At 49.1% G+C, this 22793-nt stretch overlaps 5 protein-coding genes across 17 annotated transcripts; all 5 read left to right on the top strand.

Annotated features, from left to right (window-relative positions):
• The first annotated feature begins 748 nt into the window (after positions 1 to 748).
• On the top strand, positions 749 to 7542 carry LOC116434708 (uncharacterized). The gene is made up of 16 exons (XM_076366879.1): positions 749 to 1372; positions 1449 to 1566; positions 1630 to 1891; positions 2144 to 2299; positions 2511 to 2601; positions 2680 to 2816; positions 3073 to 3364; positions 5130 to 5294; positions 5472 to 5597; positions 5673 to 5790; positions 5877 to 6135; positions 6397 to 6552; positions 6763 to 6853; positions 6931 to 7067; positions 7135 to 7267; positions 7396 to 7542. The coding sequence occupies exons 1-16, from the start codon at positions 1085 to 1087 to the stop codon at positions 7444 to 7446; spliced, it is 2580 nt and encodes an 859-aa protein (XP_076222994.1). The 5' UTR covers positions 749 to 1084; the 3' UTR covers positions 7447 to 7542.
• On the top strand, positions 7530 to 11523 carry LOC116434709 (uncharacterized). 6 transcript variants are annotated; one of them, XM_076366699.1, is made up of 9 exons: positions 7530 to 8612; positions 9303 to 9428; positions 9572 to 9689; positions 9776 to 10034; positions 10339 to 10494; positions 10739 to 10829; positions 10921 to 11048; positions 11116 to 11248; positions 11377 to 11523. In XM_076366699.1, exons 1-9 carry the CDS (start codon positions 8568 to 8570, stop codon positions 11425 to 11427), a joined length of 1107 nt encoding a protein of 368 aa, XP_076222814.1. In that variant the 5' UTR covers positions 7530 to 8567; the 3' UTR covers positions 11428 to 11523. The 6 variants fall into 6 exon arrangements, with proteins under 6 accessions (XP_076222814.1, XP_076222809.1, XP_076222813.1 ...); XM_076366694.1 differs by having other exon boundaries at positions 7535 to 8612; positions 10703 to 10829; positions 10912 to 11048; XM_076366698.1 differs by having other exon boundaries at positions 7552 to 8612; positions 10912 to 11048.
• Positions 11524 to 12055: 532 nt separating this feature from the next.
• Positions 12056 to 16150, top strand: LOC116434712 (uncharacterized). Of its 6 annotated transcripts, none has more exons than XM_076366666.1 (10): positions 12056 to 12425; positions 13145 to 13270; positions 13346 to 13463; positions 13550 to 13808; positions 14132 to 14287; positions 14498 to 14588; positions 14671 to 14807; positions 14875 to 15007; positions 15136 to 15704; positions 15765 to 16124. In XM_076366666.1, exons 1-9 carry the CDS (start codon positions 12381 to 12383, stop codon positions 15184 to 15186), a joined length of 1116 nt encoding a protein of 371 aa, XP_076222781.1. In that variant the 5' UTR covers positions 12056 to 12380; the 3' UTR covers positions 15187 to 15704; positions 15765 to 16124. The 6 variants fall into 6 exon arrangements, with proteins under 6 accessions (XP_076222781.1, XP_076222782.1, XP_076222780.1 ...); XM_076366667.1 differs by lacking the exon at positions 12056 to 12425 and adding an exon at positions 12450 to 12560 and having other exon boundaries at positions 15765 to 16150; XM_076366665.1 differs by lacking the exon at positions 12056 to 12425 and adding an exon at positions 12629 to 12940 and having other exon boundaries at positions 15765 to 16150.
• Positions 15545 to 18798, top strand: LOC116434715 (uncharacterized). The gene is made up of 9 exons (XM_076366445.1): positions 15545 to 15624; positions 16861 to 17035; positions 17111 to 17228; positions 17315 to 17573; positions 17655 to 17810; positions 18021 to 18111; positions 18194 to 18330; positions 18398 to 18530; positions 18659 to 18798. Exons 1-9 carry the CDS (start codon positions 15545 to 15547, stop codon positions 18707 to 18709), a joined length of 1200 nt encoding a protein of 399 aa, XP_076222560.1. The 3' UTR covers positions 18710 to 18798.
• An 895-nt stretch (positions 18799 to 19693) lies between these two features.
• LOC116434710 (uncharacterized) lies at positions 19694 to 22712 on the top strand. 3 transcript variants are annotated; one of them, XM_076366681.1, is made up of 9 exons: positions 19694 to 19829; positions 20555 to 20680; positions 20823 to 20940; positions 21027 to 21285; positions 21590 to 21745; positions 21930 to 22020; positions 22103 to 22239; positions 22307 to 22439; positions 22568 to 22712. In XM_076366681.1, the coding sequence occupies exons 1-9, from the start codon at positions 19785 to 19787 to the stop codon at positions 22616 to 22618; spliced, it is 1116 nt and encodes a 371-aa protein (XP_076222796.1). In that variant the 5' UTR covers positions 19694 to 19784; the 3' UTR covers positions 22619 to 22712. The 3 variants fall into 3 exon arrangements, 2 of the variants coding, with proteins under 2 accessions (XP_076222796.1, XP_031849190.2); XM_031993330.2 differs by lacking the exon at positions 19694 to 19829 and adding an exon at positions 20075 to 20344; XR_012998390.1 differs by lacking the exons at positions 19694 to 19829; positions 22307 to 22439; positions 22568 to 22712 and having other exon boundaries at positions 20034 to 20680; positions 21868 to 22020; positions 22103 to 22139.
• Positions 22713 to 22793: the final 81 nt, after the last annotated feature.

The following is a 22793-nucleotide window of genomic DNA, read 5'->3' as shown; positions in this document are numbered from 1 at the left end:
AACGCGGTCAGCAACTGTTTCGCCAGCGAGTACGCGGGCTGATCGAAGAAGTCCATCGTCGCCGGTTTTCAGCAGCACTCGCCACGCCTCGACTCGACGCGCGGAGAGGATCGTATGCTGCAACTCTTGCAAATGTTGTTGTTAGCGCGGTGGTTGCCCCGTATTAACACTGAAATTTACATGAGCAGCGATTCCCACGCCGTTTCCGCGACCGTTACTAGCCCGGGAGAAAAATTGTTATCGATCACGGGAGAAAATGGTGCTTGTTGCGGGGAACGGTATCGGGAGCTCTGTCAATCGACGTACGTGGGAACCGTGTAGTTGTCGGTTTGAATTTCCAGATGCCTCTAGTCGAATTACCCACACGAAACGACCATATTCGACTCATCTTCGGCTGATCCTCGACCTAGAGGGGCACCCGCTCGTCAGTTATCGTCTCTCGGCTGATCCGAGAAATAATTCTTCCTTCGTTCTATTCTCATCTTTTCATTCGATCGTACGTTCGGATAACCAACACTGTTTTTCATATCACCGTTCTTTCTAGTACTCGTACTTCCAATTGAAATATCGAACATTCGATCGATTTCTTCGTTGAAAATAGAAAATCGAGGAAAATATCTAGAATGGGAAAGGATAATCGAGGAGAGGTGAGTAGTTTCGAATTAGTAGACTCTCGGGATCGAATCGATCGGCGCGTCTACACAGTGTAGCGCGTTTTTCAGACTCGTTGGGAGAACACGGACCAAGAACACGACACACGGCCTTTGCGTGGAATTCTCAATTCTCTGGAACTGGAGATCCGGCATGATCGAATTATTCCCATTGTATCTGCAGAACAAGCAGAATTTGCAACTTTTAATTATCCTTTATACTATCCTTTTCTACATTCTTTAATGAATTCTTGACGATACTTGTAAGTGTTCATATGTACATACATACATATATATATATCGATATCACGGTTGGGAAATCAGGGAATCGGAAACAGTTGGGAGGAAATTCCGCCGTGAGACCTCTACGAGGTTCGTTAAGCTCCTTTCCAAGGAACAGTACCATCATACGAAGCTCACCGGCCTGAAAGGAAATGGTTTCCGTTTTCGCTTTCTTCGCTTTCTTCGCTTTCTTCGCTTTCTTCGCTTTCTTCGCTTTCTTCGCTTTCTTCGCTTTCTTCGCTCTTTTCGCGTTCTCGCTTGATCGCCGACACTATATAGTAGGAAACAGTAATTCGAAACGGTACATGTTCCAGGCGGACAAAGCGAAACAGTTATGGGACGAGAAGCGGTACGACCGTTTCATCCAGTGCCTTCCGTCGATGTTAACGTCGAGCATCGCCGTATTGAAATATTTGAACGCCATGGTGAACATGGACAAGGTAACGAATTCCTCCATTGTCCAAGTTCTCGTTCTCGTTTCGTTCGAGACACCACTTACGAGAGAGCGCGTTGCAGTTGAAGGACATCCTGTTGGCCATTCGGAGCGACTCGGAACGGCACCAGAACCAGCCGGAGTACCGGATTTTCCACAAGCACAGCATGGAGGGAAGAACGTCCGTTGTAGCATTCGCCGGTGAGTCTCTCTACTTGTTCTTGGAGAAGATAATAACTTGGCAAATAAATGAAACCTTTTCAGGCTACATGTGCTTCGCGGCCGTCACGTACATGTCGCTCGCCGTCCACATGCTCGTAGAGGAGAACGCGAACCGCGTGAACGCCTCCGTGCCCAGAGAATTCTTGTACCAAGTGGACTACCACGTCGACCACGAGAAATATTTCTACCCGATAACAGCGCACACCTACTACGTGACCCTGCTGGTGATAGCGATAATCGTGGCACTGGACACCCTCTATATCATCGTCATCCAGCATTCCTGCGTTTTGTTCGCTGTCCTAGGGTACTTGGGCTAGCAACGCGTTGCCCGCGATCATTGAAATTCCTTGAAAACAATTACCAGACCGACGCGTCTCCCTGCAACGCTCGAAAGCTACGATACACGAAATCGTTCGATTACGAGGATCTTTTCACGGAAATAGCAATCTGCTCGAATAAATTGAAAGAATTCAAGGAAGATCATTGGTTAGCTATACGCGCAGTTGGTCCGCCAGAGAAAGTGTGTCGAGAACGATCCGCTTCGATGTTTCGACAGGTTCAAGCTGAGAACGGCTCACATCTTGAACGAAAGTGTCCTGTACCAGGGTGACGAGTACAAAAACGTGAGAATCTTGAGATACACCGTGGAAGAAGAGAACCGTGTGTTCCGGAAACTCGTAGGCTGCGCTATGGAGCACAACAGAGCGCTCGAGTGAGTTGATTCTTCGTTTCTCCCTTTACAGTTACGGGGAAGGTACAAAGATGTACTATTTTCGCGAATACGATCAGCCGATCGAGTTCTGTAATTCCTCCAGTTCCAGGCTTCTAAAAAAAAGCTGAAAAACCGAACAAACTCTATCCAAGGTCCTATATTTAGGAGCACTAGTTCCGTTCAGTTACGCCCAGACGCTTTACCGTTTCAGGTACGTGAAGCTGCTCCACGCGATGTTCTCCAGAACGTTGCTCGCCCAAATAATCGTAAACATCTTGTCCCTGAGCGTCAGTGGAATAGAAGTATGCAAACGATCTTAATGTCGGTACGAGTAAACATCTCGGCTCGTCGAATTCTTCAGCTGGAATTCTCTCTTCCAGATACTCTTGCAGCGAAACAACTTTGACGTTGTACTGGGAATGATCGTCTGGCTGGTGGGCGACGAGGTCCACCTGTTCTTCCTCTGCCTTTCCGGACAGAGGCTTTCGGACTTTAGCGAGAACGTCTACTACGACGCGTAAACGTCCAGTTCGCTCTATCGGGTCGCGTCCCAGAAGTTGTCGCGCACGTTTATCCCTCTACAATGTCCGACTACTCGACCATCCGTCGCTCGCGAGTACCTTCTGTCCGCTCAACTGAAACACGAAGGTTTCCAATTGCTCCCAGCCGAGTCCTCGCGTCGCTTTGCGATTACGAAACGTACACGCCTGACGGGATACGACCCGACACGATTGGGAATATTCGACGGAATCTCGCTAATTGTCGTCTTCCAGGGTGGAGTGCATGTGGTACACGTTCTTCGCGAAGAGCAAGGTCGTCTATCTATTCTTCGTGATGAACACCCTGATGCCTCAGCAATTGGTCGCGCTGAAGCTGACGGCGTTGAACATGGAAACATTCCAAGCGGTTCGTTCACTGTCCTCCGTGTTTGCTCGTTTGCCAGCTGTTTCGACGAATCCCGCGGCTCGCCGATCGAGATCGATCGTCGTCGCGATTCAACGGGAAACATGGTTGCAGGTAACGCGAATGGCTGCTTCGTATTTCACGGTTTTGTCTTCGACCCTTTGAGCGAAGGCGGATGGAAGGCCGAGCAGAATTTCCGAGCGTCGATGCGATTCGTCGATGCGATTCGTCGATGCGATTCGTCGATGCGATTCGTCGATGCGAGAGCCGACTAGCAATCTTTACGGAATCATATCCAAGTATAAGCCGACGTGTATAACATCTGCAAGATACATTGTGCGCGTGTGCGTGTGTGCTATTTAATACTCGTTAATCTGTAATATTGCCATACGTCGTTGAACGCGACACGCGTTTCAACCGACAAACCTATAGGAATTACCATGAAACAAGGTGTTTGCACAAGATCCAGCTATCCAGAATACAAGTATCGAATAAATCAGTCTTTTGCCAGAAATTCTTTCAGTCGGTTCGCGAAACCCATTACACCTTCGGTTTGGTTCGTTGTCGAGTTTACCTTTATTCTTCCACTGGCCCTTGTAATTGCAACTGTTCCGCATCATTTCAGAAGCGCGAGTCCGCGACGGATGTTGCCGCTCGCGAAGCCTGGCCGGCGGAAAAGAAACCGGCGAACGATATTACACCCTCTATTACAGCTCCATCGGAGTTCACTTTCTCGCGACTAGAGAAACAAGCCGCACAAACGTCCAGTGTAACACGAAAATCAGAATCTATGTAAACACACCGGTAAACAAGGTATCGAATAGTTTTAGTAATTCTCTCGATACCCTGTAATCCTGAAATCACGCACAGTCGCACCGAACTTTCCGCCCGAGCGTGTCAATTGGTTCGAGTCGATTGGTTACACGATTTCATTCGCCTTTCGCGTGCTACGCGGAATCGGATGAATCGACGACCTGATAAATCACTCGAAAGTGAAAGTGTGCGGGCCTGCAGAGGGTTGAGACACGAGCATCAACGGAACACGCGTAAAGCCAACGACGAAAACAACCCATCGCACTCTGAAAACGAGTTTCAGGGGGTACAAGGGAAACGGAACGAAATGCGAATGGCTGGCTCGATCTCTGCTCCCGAGACGAGCAACGCTTTCTGAACCAACCTAAACTAAACTGAACTACCGACCCTCTGAGAAGGAAAACTTTACCTCCGGCACCGTTGCACTAGCCACGAAGAGGATCGTCATCGCCTGCCTGACGGTGCGGGCCAACACCGGCTGGAACGGCCACACGCCGAAGAACAACATCAAACGCTTCACCAACGCATACGCCCGATGGTCGAAGAAATCCATAGGTTTTCCTCCATTCGCTTCCATTCGGTTTCGTGCCGGCGACAGCGCACGATTTAACGGGCAACACCGGCGAAAACTGGCAGTGGGCTCTCCTACTCGTTACACGGTGCAATATTTAAAAACGTTTCGCCAGTCTGTGCACGGCAAGGGGTTGACGACGCCGAGGCAATTGCTATCGATCCAGCGGAACGAGTGATCGGAGGCAGAGGAACGACACGTCCGTCGACCAGACAGCACGGTACATCCCAATTATCATCGTTACTGATAACTACCAGTAATCGTATACCAATCGTTCGTACATCACGCGGGCTTACTTATACCCGGCAAACTGTCAGGCGTCGGTCCTCGTAGGCAGCGCAGCGAGCGTTCGAATGTGCCACTCGAATATACTTGCACGCTTCCTGCCGAGAGCCAGAAATTACCTCCCTCTTCGCGGCCCTTTCGCAAACGCCGGCAGTAGACGGGGTGCATTCGAGTTGGGCTCGTTCGCTCTCTCATTCGGATATATGTAGAACAGCTCGAAACACCGACACATATTGCAACCTGACGCGAATCGATTAGGACGAGCCGTTTGTGGAAAAGAGTAGTCTTACGCGGACTTTCATTCGAGAGACAATCAACGATGTACTTGGAACGCATTTAGAAACGAGCGACTATCGCGTATCGACGGAGCCTGGCGTGTACTTCCATCGTTTTTTTCGAACTCGAACAGCACGCAAAGTTACAGTATGTCTCAGTCACCGAGTGCCGCGGGTTTCGCGTAAACGCGTCCGCTCCCGTTTCCCATTCGCCGTTCGATCGACAAAGTACCGCGGCAGAAATTATTCGGTTTCGAATTACCACCGCGGAGGAACGAAATGCGCCAACTGGAGGCTTCTAAATCTGATCGCGTTGATTTTTCAGATGAACAAGGCGAGGCTGTTGTTCTACGAGAAAAAGTACGGCGAATTCGTCCAGGCCCTACCGCCAACGCTCACGGGAATGGTCGCGTTGATCAAGTATGGGAACGTCATAGGCAAGATGGAAAAGGTAATGCTTCTACCTTCTAGCATTGCTAGCATTCTTCCAGTGGCGCCTTAGTCTGAAGATATTCACCGTTCGCAGGTAAAGAGCATTCTCCTGTTGATCAAAAGGGACAAGGAACAGTACGAGGACCTGCCCGAGTCTCGAATTCTCCCTAAATACGATCAGCAGGGAAGGCTGATCGTTCGGATCTTCGGAGGTACGTCGATCGTTTGTTCTTGCCCAAAAGAATCGCCAGCAGGCTCTTGGGACACGGCCGACGGTTGACCGCGTGTCACGTTTCAGGGTATCTCACCCTCGCGATACTGCTATTCCTGTCGATCCCGTTGCCAGAAATCATAAGGGACGCGAGGAACCTCGGGAACGTCACCGAGCCGAAAATGCTGCACCCGATGGAGTACAACATCGACCATTCTAAATATTACTACCAGATCACGGTGCACGCTTACGCCGGGTCCGCCATGAAGGTGTTCGTAATCATCGCGCTCGATTCGTTCTTCATTATAGCCATCCAACACTGTTGCCTGCTATTCGCTATCACAGGGTAAGTGATTTCCATCGTTTCCCTACGCAGTGCCGATGGCTGATCGTCCAGGTCTGAAGTGAACCCGAAACGAACCGTACTGACGAGAGTTTCCGTCACCCGAGGAGAGTTTGCTCTTCAATCTCGTATCGCGCTTTCCTCGATACCCTATTCGAATATCGTTCTACCATTTAGTCCAGTTGCCAGTGCCAACGGGTTCATCGAGAGAGCAGGCTGACCGACAAATCGATCGCTTAACAATTCCAACTGTCTCCTTTGTAGGTTTCAGTTGAAAACCGCTCACGTCTTGAATGAGAGTATCCTCTACCACGAGGACCAATGGAAAGTCGTGAACGTCGGAAGATTCACGACGCGAGAGCAGAGCCTCGTGTACCGGAAAGTTGTACGCCTTGTCGCGGGGCACATGTCGGCCCTGGAGTAAGTGCAAAACTGGATCTTTAACGCTAGGTGCTGATAGTTCGTACATTAGATAAGAGCAACTACTAAGTTTTGAGTGAATTTTCAGCAGCGAAATAACAACATTCGAATCAGTTTGGTGCCGACCGGTACGGTGGTCCTAGTGTCCATACAAACGTACGAATCGTGTTACAGATCGCCAACTCGATTGACAGCAATTCGATGTTTCAGATACGTGTACCTCGTCCAGTCAACGTTCTCCTCGGCACTACTCTTTCAAGTGTTCCTCACCCTCGTATGCATGACCGTCAGCGCGGTGCAAGTGCGTGTTCACGTGAGATCGACTCGTGTCGCGTACGCTTCGAAGCTTTAGTATAGTGGTGTATCAACATCTTTCAGATATTGCAGAACATGAACAACTATGACATTGTACTAGGAATGAATCTCTGGTTGGTAGGCCAGATAATGCATTTATTCTTCCTCTGCTTCAATGGACAAAGACTGTCGGACTATAGCGAGAACGTCTACTACGATGCGTAAGGAATCACTTGAAACACGTAATCGTTCGAAAACCGAACAACATCCGAATAACTATGCTTCCAGCATGGAGTGCGTGTGGTACACGTTTTGCGCGAAGAGTAAGGTCGTTTATCAGTTCTTCGTTATGAACACCATCACGCCTCACCGGTTGGTCGCCATGAAACTGATGGTGTTGGACATGCAAACCTTTCAAGCGGTGAGTAAGAGTGTCGTCTTCTTGATACCGGTAATCACGTGAACGGCCTCCTTCCCGTTATATCATTAGAATTCGTTAGCGATCCACTGTCGTTGGGAATACACTTGACACGCTGTTTCCCTTTGCAGGTGATGCGTCTGTCGGCCTCGTATCTCACGGTGTTGTTATCGGCGGTGTAGGTAACGTAGGATGAGGAGCTCGTATAGTTGTACGGTGTGTGCCGAGTATGTAGGAACTATATTTGGGTATCCAATAAATCGGTTTGTTGTCCTCTCGACGGCGGTCGATTTTCGTCTGATCCTTACGAGCATATTAACCTTTCTCGCGGAATTTACGCACTTTCTGGTCGGATCTGGCGCACAGGGACTCACCGAATAGGTACTATCGACAATGAGAACACGGTTGAACGCGTCGCGGGTTGCGTACGACCGGGAGGAAGTTCGGGAATTTCGGAATTGACACACTTCGAGCGACCTACTACTCGTTTAAATATAACTTTTCTCCGACGGGTAACGTATCACTTCGTTTTTAACGTTTCGGAGGACAAACAGTGTTTCCTTCGTCATCCGAACCCAATTTTTTCCCTGGCTGTTCGGAACTCCGCCATGCTGCAGCGCTTCGAGACTTTCAGCTGCCCGATCAATGATCTCCGGACACATTGAGCAAGCTGTCGCAGCATGGACCCTTCTAGCCATCGAATCCAGTGCAATTTCTTGGAACCCAAAGGACTTTTGGTGAAAAGATACAAGTTCTCGCCACTACTGGAGCACCTTTCCTGAAAACCACTGCGCCCTCGCACGAACAACATGTAAAACGACCACACGAATTGATGCAGTGCAGTGCAGTTTGGACGACAGGGTCATAGGAAAACGGCAGCAAAGCTGTAGGTTTGTCAGTGATTTACACTTGTGTTTCCAGAGACAATTCCAACGCACATTCGCCTACGAGAAACGGAATGAAAAACGTGTTACCTCCGGTATCATTACACTTGTCAAGCAGAGGATCGTCACCGCCTGCCTGACGGTGCGGGTCAACAACGGCTGGAACGGCCACATGCCGAAGAACAACATCAAACGCTTCACCAACGCATACGCCGGATGGTCGAAGAAATCCATAGCTTTTCGTTCATTGGCTTCCATTCGGTTCTGTGCCGGCGACAGCCCACGATTTAACGGGCAACACCGGCGAGAACTTTCCGTGGGCTCTCCTGACCGCGCTAATATTTAATAACGTTTCGCCAGTCTGTGCACGGTGAAGGGTTGACGGCGCCGACGAAATTGCTATCGATCCAGCGGAAAGTATGATGACAGCCGGGGAACGACACGTCCGTCGACCAGACAGCACGGTAAACCCCAATTACCATCGTTACTGATAACTACTAGTAATCGTATATCAATCGTTCGTACGCCACGCGGGCTTACTTATACCCGGCAACCTGACAGGCGTCGGTCCTCGTAGGCAGCGCAGCGAGCGTTCGAATGTGCGACTCGAATATACTTGCACGCTTCCTGCCGAGTGCGAGAAGTTACCTCCTTCTTCGCGACCCTTTCGCAAACGCCGGCAGTAGACGGGGTGCATTCGAGTTGGGCTCGTTCGCTCTCTCATTCGGATATATGTAGAACAGCTCGAAACACCGACACATATTGCAACCTGACGCGAATCGATTAGGACGAGCCGTTTGTGGAAAAGAGCAGTCTTACGCAGAGTTTCATGCGAGAGACAATCAACGATGTAATCAGAACGCATTTAGTAACGAGCGATTATGGGGTATCGACGGAGCCTGACCAATACTTGCATCCTTTTTTTCGAACTCGATCAGACGCAAAGTTACAGTATGTCTCAATCACCAAGTGCCGCAGCTTTCGCGTAATCGCGTCCGTTCCCGTTTCCCATTCGTCGTTCGATCGACAAAGTGCCGCGGCAGAAATTATTTCGGTTTCGAATTGCGCGGGACGTAATCTGTTTTGTTCGCTGGAGTTGCCGCAGGGGAAGGAAATGCGGAAAAATTCTAAAGCTGATCACGTTGATTTTTCAGGTGAACAAGGCGAGGCTGTTGTTCTACGAGAAAAGGTACGGCGAATTCGTCCAGGCCCTGCCGCCATCAATCACGGTCACCGTCGCGTTGATCAAGTATGGGAACGTCGTGGGCAAGATGGAAAAGGTAAAGCTTTGCGGAACCATCTACCTTCTAGCTTTGCTAGCATTCTTCCAGTAGCGCTTTAGAAGAAGGATGTTCGTTCGAATCGGTTGTTGCCAGAAGAGTTTAATCGTTCTTGATTCGACGGTCCGATTCACCGTTCGTAGGTGAAGCGCATTCTCCTGTTGATAAAAAACGACAAGGAACAGTACCAAGACCTGCCGGAGTCCCGAATTCTTGCCAAATACGATAGGCAGGGAAAGCTGATCGTTCGTATCTTTGGAGGTACGTCGATCGTTTGTTCTTGCCGAAAAGTATCGCCTGCAGGCTGTTGGGACACGGCCGATGGTTGACCGCGTGTCACGTTTCAGGATATCTCACCCTCGCGATACTGCTATTCCTGTCGCTCCCGTTGCCAGAAATCATAAGGGACGCGAGCAACCGCGAGAACATCACCGAGCCGAAACTGCTGCACCCGATGCAGTACAACATCGACCATTCAAAGTATTACTACCAGATCACGGTGCACGCTTACGCCGCGTCTGCTCTGACGGTGTTCGTAATCGTCGCGCTCGATTCGTTCTTCATTGTAGCCATCCAACACTCCTGCCTACTATTCGCTATCACAGGGTAAGTGATTTCCACCGTTTCTGCACGCACAGCGGACGGCTGATGCTTCAGGTCTGAAGTGAACCCGAAATGAACCGTAATAACGAGAGTTTCCGTCGCACGAGAAAAATTTGCTCTCGAATCCCGATTCGCGCTTTACTCGATACCTTATTCGAATATCGTTCTACCATTTATCCAAGAATCGCGCCACACTGTAATGCCGAAATGCTTGAAATGGTCAAGCTGCCAGTGCCAACGGGTTCTTCGAGAGAGCAGGCTGACCGACGATTCGGCCGCTTAATAATTGCATTTGTTTCCTTTGTAGATTTCAGTTGAAAACCGCTCACGTCTTGAATGAGATTATCCTCTGCCACGATGACCAATGGAAAATCGTTAACGTCGGAAGATTCACGACGGCAGAACAGAGCCTCGTGTACCGGAAAGTTGTACGCGCTGTCGCGGGGCACATGTCGGCCCTGAAGTAAGTGCAAAACTGGATCTTTAACCCAAGAACTACCAAGCGTTTCGTACATTTCTTTTCATTTCTGCTGATAGTTTGTACATTAACTATGAGCAACTACTCAGTTTTGAGAGAAGTTTGAGCAGCGAAATAAGAACATCCGAATCGGTTTGATGCCGACCGGTACGGTAGTCCTAGTGTCGATACAAACGTAGGAATCGAGTTACAGATTGCCAATCCGATTGACAGCAATTCGATGCTCCAGATACGTATACCTTGTCCAGTCAACGTTCTCCTCGGCACTGCTCTTTCAAGTGTTCCTCACTCTTGTATGCATGACCGTCAGCGCGGTGGAAGTGCGTGTTCACGTGAGATCGAGCCGACTCGTGTCGCGTACGCTTCTAAGCTTTAGTATAGTAATGTACTAAAATGTTCCAGATACTGCAGAACATGAACAAGTATGACATTGTCCTAGGAATGATGCTCTGGTTGGTAGGCCAGATAATGCATTTATTCTTCCTCTGCTTCAATGGGCAGAGACTATCGGACTATAGCGAGAACGTCTACTACGATGCGTAAGGAATCACTTGAAACACGTAATCGTTCGAAAACCGAACAACATCCGAATAACTATGCTTCCAGCATGGAGTGCGTGTGGTACACGTTTTGCGCGAAGAGTAAGGTCGTTTATCAGTTCTTCGTTATGAACACCATCACGCCTCACCGGTTGGTCGCCATGAAACTGATGGTGTTGGACATGCAAACCTTTCAAGCGGTGAGTAAGAGTGTCGTCTTCTTGATACCGGTAATCACGTGAACGGCCTCCTTCCCGTTATATCATTAGAATTCGTTAGCGATCCACTGTCGTTGGGAATACACTTGACACGCTGTTTCCCTTTGCAGGTGATGCGTCTGTCGGCCTCGTATCTCACGGTATTGTTATCGGCGGTATAGGTAACGTAGAATGAGGAGCTCGTATAGTTGTACGGAGTGTGCCGAGTATGTAGGAACTATATTTGAGTATCCAATAAATCCGTTTGTTGTCCCCTCGACGCTAGTCCATTTTCATCTGATCCTTACGAGTATATTAACCCTGCTCGCGGAATCTACGCATTCTCTGGCCGAATCTAGCGTACAGCGACTCACCGAATAAGTTCTACCGACAATGAGAACCCGGTTGAACGCGTCGCGGGTTCTTACTGCGCATTTAAATATTACTTTTCTCCGACGCTTCGAGACTTTCAGCTGCCCGATCAAAGATTTCCGAACACATTGAGCAAGGTGTCGCAGCATGGGCCCTTCTAGCTATCGAATGCAGTGCAATTTCTTGGAAGCCAAAGAACTTTTGGTAAAACGATACAAGTACTCGCCACTGCTGGTGCATCTTTCCCGGTAACCACTACGCCCTCGCATGAACAGCATGTATAACGACCACACGAACTGATGCAGTGCAGTGCAGTTTGGATGACAGGGTCATAGGAAAACGGGAGCAAAGCTGTAGGTTTGTCAGTGATTTACACTTGTGTTTCCAAAGACAATTCGAACGCACATTCGCCCACGAGAAACGTAATAGAAAATATTACCACCGGTAATATCGTACTCGTAATGCACAGGAACGCCACCGTTGGCCTGACGGTGCGGACCAACACGGGCTGGAACGGCCACACGCCGAAGAACGACATCAAACGCTTCACCAACGCATAGGCCGGCTGGTCGAAGAAATCCATAGCTTTTCCTCCGTTGGCTTCCATTCTGTTTCGTGCCTGCGACCGCGCTTGATTTAACGGGCAATACCGGCAGTACAGGGTGCCGAGGGGAACGCTCCAATATTTAAACACGTTTCGCCAGACTGTGCACGCCGAGGGGTTGACGGCGCCGACGAAATTGCTATCGATCCAGCGGAAAGTATGATGACAGCCGGGGAACGACACGTCCGTCGACCAGACAGCACGGTAAACCCCAATTATCATCGTTACTGATAACTACTAGTAATCGTATACCAATCGTTCGTACGTCACGCGGGCTTACTTATATCCGGCAACCTGACAGGCGTCGGTCCTCGTAGGCAGCGCAGGGAGCGTTCGAATGTGCGACTCGAATATACTTGAACGCTTCCTGCCGAGAGCAAGAAGTTACCTCCCTCTTCGCGACCCTTTCGCAAACGCCGGCAGTAGACGGGGTGCATTCGAGTTGGGCTCGTTCGCTCTCTCATTCGGATATATGCAGAACAGCCGGAAACACTGACACATATTGCAACCTGACGCAAATCGATTAGGACAAGCCGTTCGTGGAAAAGAGTAGTCTTACGCAGACTTTCATTCGAGAGACAATCAACGATATGATTGGAAACTGGAATCGCGCATTTAGAACGCATTTAGAAACCTGCGATTATCGCGTATCGACGGAGCCTGACGAATACTTCCATCGTTTTTTTCAAACTCGAACAGACGCAAAGTATGGCATTACAGTATGTCTCAATCGCCAAGTGCCGCAGGTTTCGCGTAATCGCGTCCGTTCCCGTTTCCCATTCGCCGTTCGTTCGACAAAGTACCGTGGGAGAAATTATTTCGGTTTCGAATTGCGCCGGAACGTAATCGGTTTTGTTCGCTGGAGTTGCCGCAGTGAAACGAAATGTGGGAAAATTCTAAAGCTGATCACGTTGATTTTTCAGGTGAACAAGGCGAGGCTGTTGTTCTACGAGAAAAAGTACGGCGAATTCGTCCAGGCCCTACCGCCAGCAATCACGGGAATCGTCGCGTTGATCAAGTATGGGAACGTCATAGGCAAGATGGAAAAGGTAATGCTTCTACCTTCTAGCATTGCTAGCATTCTTCCAGTGGCGCCTTCGTCTGAAGATTTTCACTGTTCGCAGGTAAAGCGCATTCTCCTATTGATCAAAAGGGACAAGGAACAGTACGAGGACCTGCCGGAGTCCCGCGTGCTCACCAAATATGATGCGGAGGGAAGATTGATCGTTCAAATCTTCGCAGGCAAATCGATCGTTCTTTCTTGCTCGGAAGAATACTCTGAAGGTTGTTGGGACACTGACGACGGTTGACCGCGTGTCACGTTTCAGGATACTTCACCCTCGCGATAGTGGTATTCCTGGCGCTCCCGTTGCCAGAAATCATAAGGGACGCTAGGAACCTCGGGAACATCACCGAGCCGAAACTGCTGCACCCGGTGGAGTACAACGTCGACCATTCAAAATATTACTACCAGATCACGGCGCACGCTTACGCCTCGTCTGCTCTGACGGTGTTCATCATCATCGCGCTCGATTCGTTCTTCATTGTAGCCATCCAACACTGCTGCCTGCTATTCGCTATCACAGGGTAAGTGATTTCCATCGTTTCTGCACGCAGTGCGGACGGCTGAGGATCCAGGTCTGAAATGAAATCTAAATGTACCGTAATAACGAGACTTTCCGTGACCCGAGGAAAGTTTGCTCTTGAATCCCGATTCGCGCTTTCCTCGATACCTTATTCGAATATCATTCTACCATTTAGGCAAGAAGCGCGTCACACCGTAACGCAGAAATGCTCGTAATGTCGAAAACGCTCGAAAGGATCAAGTTGCCAGCGCCAACCGATCTATCAGAGAGAACAGGCTGACCGACGGATCGGCCGCTTAGTAATTGTGGTTGTTTCCTCTGTAGATTTCAGTTGAAAACCGCTCACGTCCAGAATGAGAGTACCCTCTGGCACGATGACCAATGGAAAGTCGTGGACGTCGAAAAATTCACGACGCGAGACCAGAGCCTCGTGTACCGGAAAGTAGTACGCGCTGTCGCGGGTCACATGTCGGCCCTGGAGTAAGTGTAAAACTGGATCTTTAACACTAGATGCTGACAGTTCGTACATTAGCTAAGAGCAACTACTAAGTTTTGAGAGAATTTTCAGCAGCGAAATAACAACATTCGAATCGGTTTGGTGCCGACCGGTACGGTGGTCCTAGTGTCGATACAAACGTAGTAATCGAGTTACAGATTGCCAACTCGATTGACAGCTATTCTATGCTTCAGATACGTGAACCTTGTCCAGTCAACGTTCTCCTCGGCACTGCTCATTCAAGTGTTCCTCACTCTCGTATGCATGACCGTCAGCGCGGTGCAAGTGCGTGTTCACGTGAGGTCGAACCGACTCGTGTCGCGTACGCTACGAAGCTTCACTATAGTAGTGTATTAAAATGTTCCAGATATTGCGGAACATCAACAACTACGACATTGTATTAGGAATGATGCTCTGGTTGGTAGGCCAGGTAATGCATTTATTCTTCCTCTGCTTCAATGGTCAAAGACTGTCGGACTCTAGCCAGAACGTCTACTACGATGCGTAAGGAATCACTCGAGACTCGTAATCATTCGAAAACCGAGTAACATCCGAATAACTATGCTTCCAGCATGGAGTGCGTGTGGTACACTTTTTGCGCGAAGAGTAAGGTCGTTTATCAATTCTTCGTTATGAACACCATCTCGCCTCACCGGTTGGTTGCCATGAAATTGATGGTGTTGGACATGCAAACCTTTCAAGCGGTGAGTAAGAGTGTCGACTTCTTGATACCAGTATTCACGTGAACGGCCTCCTTCCCGTTATATCATTAGAATTCGTTGGCGATTCACAGTTGTTGGAAATACACTTGACACGCAGTTTCCCTTTCTAGGTGATGCGTATGTCGGCCTCGTATCTCACGATGTTGTTATCGGCGGTATAAGTAACGTAGGATGAGGTCATCATGTAGTTGTACGGAGTGTGCCCAGTACGTAGGGACTATATTTGAGTATCCAATAAATCGGTCTGAAGTCCTCACGACGCTGGTCGACTTTCGTCTGATCCTTACGAGCATACTACCCTTCCTCGCGGAATTTACTCATTCTCTGGTCGGAACTAGGGCACAGAGACTCGCCGAATAGGTTCTACCGACAATGAGAACCCGGTTGAACGCGTCGCGGGTTCTTACTGCGCATTTAAATATTACTTTTCTCCGACGCTTCGAGACTTTCAGCTGCCCGATCTATGATCTCCGAACACATTGAGCGAGGTGTAGCCGCGTGGACCCTTCCAACTATCGAATGCAGTGCAATTTCTTGGAAGCCAAAGAACTTTTGGTGAAACGATACAAGTACTCGCCACTACTGGAGCATCTTTCCCGGTAACCACTACACCGTCGCACGAACAACATCTAAAACGACCACACGAACTGATGCAGTGTTGTGCAGTATGCATGACAGGGTAATAAGAGAACGGGAGCAAAGCTGTAGGTTTGTCAGTGATTTACACTTGTGTTTCCAGAGACAATTCCAACGCACATTCGCCCACGAGAAACGGAATAGAAAATATTACCGCCGGTAATATCGTACTCGTAATGCACAGGATCGCCACCGTTGGCCTGACGTTGCGGGCCAATACGGGCTGGAACGGCCACACGCCGAAGAGCAACATCAAACGCTTCACCAACACATAGGACGGATGGTCGTAGTAATCCATAGCTTTTCCTCCATTGGCTTCCATTCGGTTTCGTGCCGGCCACAGTGCACGATTTAACGGGCAACACCGGCGAAAACTGACAGTGGGCTCTCCTACTCGTTACACGGTTCAATATTTAATAACGTTTCGCCAGTCTGTGCACGGTGAGAGGTTGACGGCGCCGACGAAATTGCCATCGATCCAGCGGAAAGTATGATGACAGCCGGGGAACGACACGTCCGTCGACCAGACAGCACGGTAAACCCCAATTATCATCGTTACTGATAACTACTAGTAATTGTATACCAATCGTTCTTACGCCACACGGGCTTACTTATACGCGGCAACTTAACAGGTGTGGGTTCTCGTCGGCAGCGCAGCGTGCGTTCGAATGTGCGACGCGAAAATACTTGGACGCCAGCTGCCGAGTTCCAGAAATTACCTCTCTCTTTGCGACCCTTTCCGAAACGCCGACATTAGACCGGGTGCATTTGAGTTTGACTCATTCTTTGCGGGATCAGTGGCATCGCTTTCCCGCTATCTGATTCGAAACTATCTGCAACATCTCGAAACATCGACAGACATTGCAACCTGGCGCAAATCGATTAGGACAAACTGTTTGTGGAAAAGAGTAGTCTTACGCAGACTTTCAGTCGAGAGACAATCGCATTTAGAACGCATTTAGAAACCAGCGATTATCGCGTATCGACGGAGCCTGACGAATACTTCCATCGTTTTTTTCAAACTCGAACTGACGCAAAGTTACAGTATGTCTCAATCGCCAAGTGCCGCGGGTTTCGCGAAATCGCGTCCGTTCCCGTTTCCCATTCGCCGTTCGATCGACAAAGTACCGTGGAAGAAATTATTTCGGTTTCGAATTGCGCCGGAACGTAATCGGTTTTGTTCGCTGGAGTTGCCGCAGGGAAACGAAATGTGGGAAAATTCTGGAGCTGATCACGTTGATTTTTCAGGTGAACAAGGCGGGGCTGTTGTTCTACGAGAAAAAGTACGGCGAATTCGTCCAGGCCCTACCGCCAGCAATCACGGGAATCGTCGCGTTGATCAAGTATGGGAACGTCATAGGCAAGATGGAAAAGGTAATGCTTCTACCTTCTAGCATTGCTAGCATTCTTCCAGTGGCGCCTTCGTCTGAAGATTTTCACTGTTCGCAGGTAAAGCGCATTCTCCTGATGATCAAAAGAGACAAGGAACAGTACGTGGACCTGCCGGAGTCCCGCGTGCTCACTAAATATGATGCGGAGGGAAGATTGATCGTTCAAATTTTCGCAGGCAAATCGATCGTTCTTTCTTGCTCTGAAGAATACTCTGAAGGTTGTTGGGACACTGACGACGGTTGACCGCGTGTCACGTTTCAGGATACTTCACCCTCGCGATACTGGTATTCCTGGCGCTCCCGTTGCCAGAAATCATAAGGGACGCGAGGAACCTCGCGAACATCACCGAGCCGAGACTGCTGCACCCGATGGAGTACAACGTCGACCATTCAAAATATTACTACCAGATCACGGTGCACGCTTACGCCGGGTCCGCTCTGACGGTGTTCGTGATCATCGCGCTCGATTCGTTCTTCATTGTAGCCATCCAACACTGCTGCCTGCTATTCGCTATCACAGGGTAAGTGATTTCCATCGTTTCTGCACGCAGTGCGGACGGCTGATGATCCAGGTTAATAATTGCAGTTGTTTCCTCCTGTAGATTTCAGTTGAAAACCGCTCACGTCCTGAATCAGAGTACCCTCTGGCACGATGACCAATGGAAAGTCGTGGACGTCGAAAAATTCACGACGCGAGAACAGAGCCTCGTGTACCGGAAAGTTGAACGCGCTGTCGCGGGTCACATGTCGGCCCTGGAGTAAGTGCAAAACTGGACCTTTAACGCTAGGTGCTGATAGTTCGTACATTAGCTAAGAGCAACTACTAAGTTTTGAGAGAATTTTCAGCAGCGAAATAACAACATTCGAATCAGTTTGGTGCCGACCGGTACGGTGGTCCTAGTGTCGATACAAACATAGGAATCGAGTTAGAGATTGCCAACTCGATTGACAGCTATTCTATGCTTCAGATACGTGAACCTTGTCCAGTCAACGTTCTCCTCGGCACTGCTCATTCAAGTGTTCCTCACTCTCGTATGCATGACCGTCACCGCGGTGCAAGTGCGTGTTCACGTGAGGTCGAACCGACTCGTGTCGCGTACGCTACGAAGCTTCAGTATAGTAGTGTATTAAAATGTTCCAGATATTGCGGAACATCAACAACTATGACATTGTATTAGGAATGATGTTCTGGTTGGTAGGCCAGGTAATTCATTTATTCTTCCTCTGCTTCAATGGACAGAGACTATCCGACTATAGCCAGAACGTCTACTACGATGCGTAAGGAATCACTCGAGACTCGCAATCATTCGAAAACCGAGTAACATCCGAATAACTATGCTTCCAGCATGGAGTGCGTGTGGTACACTTTTTGCGCGAAGAGTAAGGTCGTTTATCAATTCTTCGTTATGAACACCATCGCGCCTCACCGGTTGGTCGCCATGAAATTGATGGTGTTGGACATGCAAACCTTTCAAGCAGTGAGTAAGAGTGTCGTCTTCTTGATACCGGTAATCACGTGAACGGCCTCCTTCCCGTTATATCATTAGAATTCGTTAGCGATCCACTGTCGTTGGGAATACACTTGACACGCTGTTTCCCTTTGCAGGTGATGCGTCTGTCGGCCTCGTATCTCACGATGTTGTTATCGGCGGTATAGGTAACGTAGGATGAGGAGCTCGTATAGTTGTACGGAGTGTGCCGAGTATGTAGCAACTATATTTGGGTATCCAATAAATCGGTTTGTTGTCCTTACGACGGTGGTCGACTTTCGTCTGATCCTTACGAGCATACTACCCTTTCTCGCGGAATCTACTCATTCTCTGGTCGGATCTAGCGCACAGGGACTCACCGAATAGGTTCTACCAACAATGAGTACGCGGTTGAACGCGTCGCGGGTTGTTACTGCGCATTTAAATATAACTTTTCTCCGACGGGTAACGTATCACTTCGTATTTAACGTTTCGGAGGACAAACAGTGTTTCCTTCGTCTTCCGAACCCAATTTTTTCCCTGGCTGTTCGGAACTCCGCCATGCTGCAGCGCTTCGAGACTTTCAGCTGCCCGATCAATGATCTCCGAACACAATGAGCAAGGTGTCGCAGCATGGACCCTTCTAGCTATCGAATGCAATGCAATTTCTTGGAGGCCAAAGTACTTTTGGTGAAACGATAGAAGTACTCGCAACTACTGGAGCACCTTTTCTGAAAACCACTACGCCGTCATACGAACAACATGTAAAACGACCGCACGAACAGAGGCAGTGCAGTGCAGTTTGGATGACAGAGTCATAGGAAAACCGGAGCAAAGCTGTAGGTTTGTCAGTGATTTACACTTGTGTTTCCAGAGACAATTCCAACGCACATTCGCCCACGAGAAACGGAATGGAAAACGTGTTACCTCCGGTATCATTACACTAATCAAGCAGAGGATCGTCACCGCTTGCCTAACGGTGCGCGTCAACACCGGCTGGAACGGCCACACGCCGAAGAACAACATTAAGCGCTTGACTAACGCGTATGCCGGATGGTCGAAGAAATCCATAGCTTTCCGTCCATTGGCTTCCATTCTGTTTCGTGCCTGCGACCGCGCTTGATTTAACGGGCAATACCGGCGAAAACTGACAGTGGGCTCTCCTACTCGTTACACGGTTCAATCTTTAATAACGTTTCGCCAGTCTGTGCACGGTGAGGGGTTGACGGCGCCGACGAAATTGCTATCGATCCAGCGGAAAGTATGATGACAGCCGGGGAACGACACGTCCGTCGACCAGACAGCACGGTAAACCCCAATTATCATCGTTACTGATAACTACTAGTAATCGTATACCAATCGTTCGTACGTCACGCGGGCTTACTTATATCCGGCAACCTGACAGGCGTCGGTCCTCGTAGGCAGCGCAGGGAGCGTTCGAATGTGCGACTCGAATATACTTGAACGCTTCCTGCCGAGAGCAAGAAGTTACCTCCCTCTTCGCGACCCTTTCGCAAACGCCGGCAGTAGACGGGGTGCATTCGAGTTGGGCTCGTTCGCTCTCTCATTCGGATATATGCAGAACAGCCGGAAACACTGACACATATTGCAACCTGACGCAAATCGATTAGGACAAGCCGTTCGTGGAAAAGAGTAGTCTTACGCAGACTTTCATTCGAGAGACAATCAACGATATGATTGGAAACTGGAATCGCGCATTTAGAACGCATTTAGAAACCTGCGATTATCGCGTATCGACGGAGCCTGACGAATACTTCCATCGTTTTTTTCAAACTCGAACAGACGCAAAGTATGGCATTACAGTATGTCTCAATCGCCAAGTGCCGCAGGTTTCGCGTAATCGCGTCCGTTCCCGTTTCCCATTCGCCGTTCGTTCGACAAAGTACCGTGGGAGAAATTATTTCGGTTTCGAATTGCGCCGGAACGTAATCGGTTTTGTTCGCTGGAGTTGCCGCAGGGTAACGAAATGCGTCAACAGGAGGCATCTGAATCTGATCGCGTTAATTTTTCAGTTGAACAAGGCGAGGCTGTTGTTCTACGAGAAAAAGTACGGCGAATTCGTCCAGGCCCTGCCGCCATCGATCACGGTTGTCCTCGCGTTGCTCAAGTATGGGAACGTCATAGGCAAGATGGAAAAGGTAAAGCTTTACGGAACCATCTACCTTCTAGCTTTGCTAGCATTCTTCCAGTAGCGCTCTAGAAGAAGGGGGTTCGTCCGGTCGGTTGTTGTCAGAAGAGTTTTCTCGTTCTTGATTCGACGATCCGATTCACCGTTCGTAGGTGAAGCGCATTTTCCTGTTGATCAAAAGCGACAAGGAACAGTACCAGGACCTGCCGGAGTCACGACTTCTCGCTAAATACGATAGGCAGGGAAGACTGATCGTTCGTATCTTTGGAGGTACGTCGATCGTATGTTCGTGCCGAAAAGTATCGCCTGCAGGCTGTTGGGACACGGCCGATGGTTGACCGCGTGTCACGTTTCAGGATATCTCACCCTCGCGATACTGCTATTCCTGTCGCTCCCGTTGCCGGAAATCATAAGGGACGCGAGGAACCGCGGGAACATCACCGAGCCGAAACTGCTGCACCCGATGGAGTACAACATCGACCATTCAAAATATTACTACCACATCACGGTGCACGCTTACGCCGCGTCTGCTCTGACGGTGTTCGTTATCGTCGCGCTCGATTCGTTCTTCATTGTAGTCATCCAACACTCCTGCCTACTATTCGCTATCACAGGGTAAGTGATTTCCACCGTTTCTGCACGCACAGCGGACGGCTGATGGTTCAGGTCTGAAGTGAACCCGAAATGAACCGTGATAACGAGAGTTTCCGTCGCACGAGAAAAATTTGCTCTCGAATCCCGATTCGCGCTTTACTCGATACCTTATTCGAATATCGTTCTACCATTTAGCCAAGAATCGCGCCACACTGTAATGCCGAAATGCTTGAAATGGTCAAGCTGCCAGTGCCAACGGGTTCAACGAGAGAGCAGGTTGACCGACGGATCGGTCGCTTAATAATTGCGATTGTTTCCTTTGTAGATTTCAGCTGAAAACCGCTCACGTCTTGAATGAGAGTATCCTCTGCCACGATGACCAATGGAAAGTCGTGAACGTCGGAAGATTCACGACGCGAGAACAGAGCCTCGTGTTCCGGAAAGTTCTACGTGTTGTCGCGGGGCACATGTCGGCCATGGAGTAAGTGCAAAACTGGATCTTTAACCCTAGAACTACCAAGCGTTTCGTACATTTCTTTTCATTTCTGTTAACGGTTCGTACATCAACTAAGAGCAACTACTCAGTTTTGAGAGAATTTTCAGCAGGGAGATAACAACATCCGAAGCGGATCGCCAACTCGATTGACAGCAATTCTGTGCTTCAGATACGTAAACCTTGTCCAGTCAACGTTCTCCTCCGCATTGTTCTTTCAAGTGTTCTTCGCTCTCGTATGCATGACCGTCAGCGCGGTGGAAGTGCGTGTTCACGTGAAATCGAACCGACTCGTGTCGCGTACGCTACGAAGCTTCAGTATAGTGGTGTATTAAAATGTTCCAGATACTGCAGAACATGAACAACTATGACATTGTATTAGGAATGATGCTCTGGTTGGTAGGCCAGATAATGCATTTATTCTTCCTCTGCTTCAATGGACAAAGACTGTCGGACTATAGCGAGAACGTCTACTACGATGCGTAAGGAATCACTTGAAACACGTAATCATTCGAGAATCGAACATCAACCGAATAACTATGCTTCCAGCATGGAGTGCGTGTGGTACACTTTTTGCGCGAAGGGTAAGGTCGTTTATCAGTTCTTCGTTATGAACACCATCACGCCTCACCGGTTGGTCGCCATGAAATTGATGGTGTTGGACATGCAAACCTTTCAAGCGGTGAGTAAGAGTGTCGTCTTCTTGATACCTGTATGCATTTGAACGCTCTCCTTCCCGTTATATCATTAGAATTCGTTTGCGATCCACTGTTGTTGGGAATACACTTGACGCGCAGTTTCCCTTTGCAGGTGATACGTCTGTCGGCCTCGTATCTCACGGTATTGTTATCGGCGGTATAGGTAACGTAGGATGAGGAGCTGGTATAGTTGTACGGAGTGTGCCGGGTATGTAGGAACTATATTTGAGTATCCAATAAATCCGTTTGTTGTCCCCTCGACGCTAGTCGATTTTCACCTGATCCTTACGAGTATATTAACCCTGCTCGCGGAATCTACGCATTCTCTGGCCGAATCT

This window comes from Nomia melanderi, chromosome 4 (genome assembly GCF_051020985.1).
Source record: "Nomia melanderi isolate GNS246 chromosome 4, iyNomMela1, whole genome shotgun sequence".
Taxonomy (NCBI): Eukaryota; Metazoa; Arthropoda; class Insecta; order Hymenoptera; family Halictidae; genus Nomia; species Nomia melanderi.
Note: the sequence above shows the minus strand (reverse complement) of the source record. Positions and strands in the feature narration are given on the sequence as shown.